Source organism: Vipera berus (genome assembly GCF_964194415.1).
Source record: "Vipera berus genome assembly, chromosome: 1".
NCBI classification, from domain to species: Eukaryota; Metazoa; Chordata; class Lepidosauria; order Squamata; family Viperidae; genus Vipera; species Vipera berus.
In genome coordinates, this window is record NC_138202.1 from 30,597,065 (window position 1) to 30,604,815 (window position 7,751).

At 35.9% G+C, this 7,751-nt stretch overlaps 2 protein-coding genes across 8 annotated transcripts in view; one reads left to right on the plus strand and one right to left on the minus strand.

The window, feature by feature from the left end:
* BRF1 (BRF1 general transcription factor IIIB subunit) overlaps positions 1-7,751 on the plus strand; it is a 219,917-nt gene that overhangs the window by 87,498 nt on the left and 124,668 nt on the right. For all 6 annotated transcript variants that reach the window (XM_081313338.1, XM_081313342.1, XM_081313340.1 and 3 more), the window contains one exon: positions 2,485-2,557. In XM_081313338.1, coding sequence (XP_081169464.1) covers positions 2,485-2,557 — 73 coding nt within the window. The remainder of the gene's footprint in view (positions 1-2,484; positions 2,558-7,751) is intronic.
* BTBD6 (BTB domain containing 6) lies at positions 5,304-7,725 on the minus strand. Of its 2 annotated transcripts, none has more exons than XM_081313345.1 (3): positions 7,300-7,725; positions 6,837-6,955; positions 5,304-6,676 (listed from the first exon to the last, which is right to left on the minus strand). In XM_081313345.1, exons 1-3 carry the CDS (start codon positions 7,378-7,380, stop codon positions 5,644-5,646), a joined length of 1,233 nt encoding a protein of 410 aa, XP_081169471.1. In that variant the 5' UTR covers positions 7,381-7,725; the 3' UTR covers positions 5,304-5,643. The 2 variants fall into 2 exon arrangements, with proteins under 2 accessions (XP_081169471.1, XP_081169472.1); XM_081313346.1 differs by having other exon boundaries at positions 6,837-6,942; positions 7,300-7,392.

Consider the following 7,751-nt stretch of genomic DNA (forward strand, 5'->3'; position numbering starts at 1 on the left):
ATTGTTACATTGGGGTTTTCACTAAGGGTGACCATGGTTATAGCCACTGCCTTGCATCTGAAAAGTTCAACTCTAAATCTTTACCCCTTTAGTTTTAAATTATGGAGTTCTGATTCTATTGTAATCTCTGGTTTGGAACTGTGGATATATTTTTGAACAATATGGGAGTAGATACATTAACCCCAAACAACTAACTGTATTATAGTTTGTATTTATGTGTGAATCCAGCCAATTTCTCCCTTGAATTTTTGAGATACTGGAATAATGTAGTATGTCTTAAGAACATAGATGCATTTAAAATATATAATAAAATACCTAAATTGAAATTTACTGGTGTCTAATAACTGGTAACCATTCCACCTGTATCTCCCTTTTTCATTTATTTTCTTTACCTCTCTCTTTGCAATTTATTTGAAATTTCCCATGACAGACTCCTGCTTCCATTCTGCTGGCTTAACATTGAAACAACCCAGAAGATTGTTGTTTTAACTTGCCACAAAGAAGGCAAGGTAGAGAGTAGGGAATGATAGCTCAAAGTGTTGGTTTGTTTATTTGATTTTTATCCCTCCTTTATTACTTCATAAGTAACCAAGGTGCCGAACATATCTAATACTCCTTCCTCCTCCTTTTTCCCCCCACAACAGCCCTGTGAGATGGGTTGGGCTGAGAAAGAAAGAGAGAGGCTGGTCAAAGTCTAGAATTCATAGGCTTCTAGTTTCTAGGCCAGCATTGTATTAACTACATAAAACTGTTTTATTAATACATGCATTACCCCTTTCTTTAAATGGAAAGGTATGAGCATTAATTTAATGAGAATAAGAGAATAGTACAGCATTTGGCTCAGATGTCTGTTTGACTTCTCAAATAAAACATGGATTGTTGATCAGTTTTCTGTAGCTACTCAGTGAAAAGGGTGAAACTAAACTTGGCAAGTGTTAAAGCTGTAGGGTTTTTGATTTTAAAAAATCCAGTAAAAATTATTTTTATTAATTTTACAGAATTTTATGTATTGCATAGTTCCGTAATTAATAAAGAACAAATGATTAACAAGCATGGAGAATGTGGTTGCTTCTACAAAGAGTTCTTGAATGAGATGATTCATAGTCTGCTGTCCACAGATGTATTAAGAAAGTCTACTTTGAAATTCTGAACTTGTTGAACAGTTTTGGCGTTGTTAGCATCCAGTTTTTCTGGAGGATGCTGTGTACTGACCTTTTCTCTAACTTTCTGCTACTTGATTATTATTATTTCATTGTCCAATAACTGGAAATAAAATATGAGAATCACATGTATTGGTAGATTATGAGCTTTGGGTACTGTAAAGGAAAATACGAGTTGACTATTTTGCACTTTCCCCTTTGTCCTGGGAAGATGTTTTTCTATTTTTCACTTCTCTTTGACACCTCTGAGGATAAAGTGCAAGGCTGCTTGCTTGCTTGTTTTTATTTTTACTTTCGTTGCATGTGGACTGGTGAAGAGATTTTTGAAACTGTAGGAATCGCAGCAGTTTATGACAGGGTATGTCTTGTTTAGGTTGTAATTCACAGGGAGTTTCGCCTCCACCTGATCTCAGAAACTTACCTTTCATATATTGGAATAATGCAGTGGCATGTTACAGTTTGTATATTTGTCTGCAGGATTGATGTAGCTTTCCCCCATATATTTCAAAGAGACAACCTGGAACTTGGATCTCTGAAGTAGAAGAATTAAGACGGACTTTTCATATTTTACTTACTACCAATCTTGCAACTAGGAGCCATACTTTTTCAATTCCAGTAATGTTAAACCAATATAGATTTCAGTTATTTGGGGATTAGTTTATGTCAGTAAATAATAATTGTTGTAATTTAGCTAGTACCTAATCAGCTGCTACATAACTGATTAAAATTCGGAGATATGTAAACCTGAATAAAAATGCTTAGGAAAAATAAAGGATTTATTAAAAGAACATAGAAGTTCACATATGAGAAGAATCTCGGAAAATGACAAAGCATCTGTTTTTGTAGAATACAAAACTGTTTTTGTAGTCTTGCATATTAGTAGAGAGGTTTTAAACTGCTCCCATACAAAGTATGCAGTTTTCATGATTTTGTCTTACTGCAGAATTCTGTGCTGTATTCCATCTTGTTCTGAAAGGTCGTTTAAGATATAGAAGCAGCTTTTCAAAGGAAGGGACTGCTGGCCAATGAGATCAATGAAAATTGGTTACCCTAACTTATAGAAACAAAAGCTGTTTTTCTCTGGTAGCACAAAGCCAAAATTACATGCAGTCATTAGGAATTTTGTGTGTGTGTGTGTGTGTGTGTGTGTGTGTGTGTGTGTGTGTGTGATAAGTAATTCGCTGTGTCAGAGAAATTTTGGGATTTATTTGAAAACATTTTGATACTTATTTAAACATTAGATGATTATTTTCAGGCTGTTTCATCTAAAGAGATTTATTCTTCTGCTTCTTAATTCAAAGAATCATTTTTTTCCTTTATACAGGTGAACGTCTATGTGCTGGGAAAAACGTTCCTTCTGTTGGCCCGAGAGCTCTGCATAAATGCTCCAGCTATAGGTATTTTTAAATAAGAGTTGGCTTTTGATATGTAGTTACATTGTGCCATCATTTCATGGCAGCTTTTCAAAAATACTTACGTGGACTGTTTAACTAGTATTTAAAAATACTTCAGAATTAAAATTGGGGGAATCTAGAAGTGAAAGCTGTCTATGTAAGCCCAGGGTTTACCTTAAAACTGAAAAAAAGTTACTTCTATTATTAGTGTGACTTTTTCCAGTTGTATCCATCTTTTGAAATAACTAACAAAACATATATTTGAATTAATATTCAACAGAAATAAAATAAAGATGGTAATAACTGCTTTGGACTTAATGGCAAATAGTGCTTCAGAGCATGCAGAGGCATGAACGTGAAACGTAACCCGAATATAGAACATTGCACTTCCCAACAGCTGCTTAAACAAAATTTATTCTTTCCCAGGATTATATGTGATGAGCACCTACAATATTAAAGGTAGAAAAGGAAAAGTGCATGAATAATAAAGATCCTGATTAGTTTAGAGGGATTTCAGGCCTATCTACTTAAAGTTTGAGATTTGAGGCCTGTTTCTTTAAAAAAAAAAGGCTGCTTCTGCAATTTTGCAAAATCCAAAACATGATCCTTTCTACATCATGACTTGTGGACAGTAATTATAATAAGTGTTATATATACCTCTGACTCTGACCTGGTTCATGCATAATGCTTAGATATACTGTACTCTGTTAGCTTTTCTAAGCTATTCATTATTGCTTAGACGTGTATGCAAACCAGGTCATTATGATTTATTTTGAAAAAGATGGTTTTTTAAAAAATGAATTTTGTGTAAGAGCTCTATAGACAGTTTAAATGCACAAAGAACATTTCTGTGATAAAAGGAATGTGCTCTTGCTACTTTTGCAGAACGCACAGAGAAATGCCCAACCATTGTGTTGGGCATAATATCATCTAGCCTAGTGTGTGGTAATCTCAATAAAAATGTTCTTAACAGCTTTGATGCATCAACAGTGGTAACGTTATTACATGGATGTCATGGCAAATAACGGAAATGAATGGAACACTAAGTCATTTCTGAAGATACTGGGAAAGTGGCATATGTTGGAAAATGTCAATTTACTGCTAACAAAAAGTAGAATAATTCATTTCTGACATTCTGAATAATTTATATACCATTTTAGAGGGTCTAAGGCACTTGGTGTATATTATCTGAGTAATCTTAAAACAGACCATTATCCCCGAGAAAGTGACCATATGCAGCGGTAATGATAGAGAAGAGATTTGAACTAGGGATGTTTTGACTAATGCTCATAGCAACAGTGCTGGCAAGATATGCATGATGTTTCCCTAAATTAGCTTGTTGTGCATACTAGGTTAAATGATTATGCTGTTGTTTTCACATAATAGCATATATATTTAGGATGTAATTCAGAGATGTTCTTTCAGTCTAATTACTTAAGAGTGAAAGTCTTACTTAATAAGACGATAGCTCTGTAAGTGGTCCTTATCAGGATTTTTAAATTTTCAGAGATGGATCACAATTATCATATTAATATTACACATTTTAATATATGAATTTAGCACAATATTGAGATTGAAAGGTATTTGCTTTTATCTTGTAACTTTAGATTGATGCTTATTAAAAAGGGTACTTATTATATGAGGAACTATATTGGGCATTATATATACCTATATTTATGTTAAATATTTTCCCCTCCTATGGTAGAAATGTGTCATGGAAAACAAATCCGGAATCCCCTTGGTTACATAGCTCATAAGCTCCTTTAGATCTTGGCAGATACTTTTCTGACTTACCCTAATTCATATATTGCCCAGTTAAGTGCCTGTGGCTTGATGGATGAACAGGAGTGGAAAGGACATTAAGTATACCTCATTTTGTAGAGCACAGTAGTTGCAAGATAATGCTTTGTGATAGCTTTGTTGCTTGCCTCTTGGATTGTCTCTATAGTTACATATACAGATGGCTGACAGTCTCTTCCTGGGGGATTATTAAATTATAAAGACTAAATTAAACAGCATGATCCTCAGTTTAGTTACTCAGAAGTAAATGCCATGGTGTTCAAAGTAGATTCCTGTAGTATTCTGATGTTGAAAATCAAGTGAATGTGCTTATTATTGCATTTCATTACATGATCTGTGACAAATCAGTTTAGACACATGGAACTGAGTAGTGAAAAATGTTTTGTGAGAGGAAATAGCTGCCTGCCTGTAGTTATTAGCTTACCATTCTGTAAGCAAACAAAGGACTGAGATTTTGGAAACACTTTTAGGCCGTTTTCCACATAACATGGTTAAATAAGTTAAATAAAGGCCTGACAGCTATATTGATAAAACATACAAAGCTGGGTAGATTAATCATGAACACAGCTAAGAGGAAAGCACCGTATAACAATTTGATTATACTGCAGATCCTGTAGCTGTGTTACAGGATTCTGAAATTTTAGGCGTACCTTTTCTTTGTACACGTTTGTGTAAAGAAATTCATCTCTTGGGAAATTGTATTTATTTTACTGATGCTTTAGGGACAAGGAATTACACTAATGCTATATAAAAATGTTTTTAAGTGCAATCTTAGTTTCAGACATGTCTGAAACTAAGTGTTAGTAAGAGGTTTTGCTTATGAAAATAGATGTGGATTATAGCACCTTAGGTTTCACCTTAAAAAAAGTGTCACTATTTCTGCATATATGGATGTGCTTCAAGTACCAGAGGATTAATAATGAGCAAAGCACGTAAGGATTTAAGACAAGTAAAAATGTTTTATATTCAACATGTTCTCAAACTGCTCTACTTTATAACATTCTAGTTGAGTCAGTCTCAGCCGTTAGTTGTCTATATACAAAATAAATGCACATCATGTGCAATTTTTTAAACATTTCTTGCTCTGCATACTGCAGTTTAATAATTAAGTCAAATAGCTTATGAATAAATAAAATATTAAATTCAAGAGCATTCCTTCACTTAGTTTGATAGCCTGATGGTAAATAGATAAGTAAGTACTATAATACTCTGATCTGCTCTGCAGTCTTTCAGTCAGAGTATCTATTAATATGCAGAACAGCCCTGGAATACAATCTAAGTGAAATGCATCATGCGTAGAAAATGAGTTCAGGTATTTGTCCTCCTTGCACTCCTGTGCCATTGGTGCTGTCTGAGGAACACTGGAATTGGAATGTCACTTTTCCACATTGTACTTCAGTCATTCCCTCTTGTCCAAAATAACTAAGTTCATTGCCATCTAGAATGGCACTTACATTGTAAAAGGTGTCTTGCTCAACCTGCACAGGATGCTCAAACCATACTGAGAAAGTGTTACTAGATCCATCGGATGTAAACTTTGTCAGATTCTGGGCAAGTACAATGCCTAACCTCTTCAGTTCAATTTTGACGCTGTATTCAGCTTTTCCACAACTTGACCCATAAAGTCCAAGTCCCGCTATAAATATCCTTTTATCTACAGCAAACTGGATACTGTCACATCGTCCCCGGTACCTCCATTGATTGCTGCGATATGCAGAGGATTGAAATCGATGGCATCTTTGTGGTACAAGTCCTTTCCGCTTTGTTAGTGGAAATTCTAACTTCGGTTTATTTGCAGCAGTATACCACAAGAAAATATTATGTCGTTCCTCAAGGGTTAGGATGTCAGACTGAGCAGCCCCATTGGCAAACTCTTCCAAAGTCATGGTTGGAATCCGGACCAAGTATAAAGCTTTCCCTAATACATTCCTCTTGTTCCTTGGCGTAATTGGCAGCCCTTGTCGCTTGCATTCAGCCTCGGCCCAGTTCAGAACTGCCTCAAACACCACCACCTCCTTGGTGTTTAGTGCTTCCCGCATCACAATGATCTCTAGCGTCTGTTGATCTATTTCACAGAAGCCCTCTGATTTCAGTGCCATTTCAGCTTGAGCATCAATGACTTCCCAGCAGCGTTGTGTCAGCTCTGGTTCCTCAAAGAGCCTGCTCTGAGACAGCAGAACGCAAGCATTCTTGGCCTCTAAGCTAGTCTCCAGAAAATTGACGCAAGCTTTTGCTAAGGCTGGGACAATGTATTTCTTGGCCGCGTACAGAGTAGCAAGCACAGTGTCTGCTTCCAGCTCGATTTCATCACTATACATGTACCTATCAATATAAAAAGATTCCCTTTTTAAAAAGAAAAATACACAACTCTTAGTTACAGCTTTCAACATCTTCAGTTGATTTTAAACTTTACATTCATGTTCCTTAATTTTTTTGTTTTAAAAATTCATGCAATTAGTAACTTGTCTTAATTACTACTTACTTTAACAAGATTAGGAAAGCAGCAGGTTCTACATCTGGTATATGGATTTCAGACTTGACCTCTGCAAGATCTCCATAAAACATTGCGTAGAAGACCGAACTACCCACTGCCAATACATACTGCATTAAAAATTATAAATTCCAAATCAGGGATAATGGTAGGCAGAGAATCAATCACATACATTACAGTAGTTTTCTTATCTCCCCCCTTAGCAGAATATATCAGCACAATTTTTTTTTGGAAATGCACTATTAGAGTTGGATCCCTCCCCTCCCCTCCCCTCCCGACCACTACCGTGACTCATCTGCAGATTAACTGGAAAGCAATATATTCTGATATTTCTAGGCAATTGTTTTGTTGCACTTGTGCAACAATGTCCTCACTGAGTTAAGAGGACAAGAGAACAAGTATCTTTTCATACACAATTCATCTACATGGCACAAATAGAAAAGATCCCACCAACCTTGTGAGCAGGAACTTTCTTTGCTGCCCCCACTGGGCCCACAATGAAATGCACATCAGCCATAAGTTCACTGTTGAACATCAGTGCGTTTCTGTAGATTTACAAAATGGAAACATGATTAACCCAATACCTTTACCTTTGCCATCCATACTCTTTCTTTTTCTTCCCTCCCAATCAATGCAGGTTATCCCTTCCCTCTTTTTTGGAACTGTTTCAATCATTACTGCAATAGCTCTTTTCAGTCTTGGCTTGTGACCAGAAGAGGACAAGTAGCACCAAGTAGCAACGTTAAGAAAAAAATGCTCAACTGACACTTTGAGATTTTGTGGGGACCCATGCAGTTTTCTTGGTAGCACCACAGAAAGAGTTTGTTAACTGAGGCCTTCCAAGATGTTTTGAGCTTCTTAGATAGTCCACAGCCCTGGTATTCCCTGAAGGATCACATCCAAAAA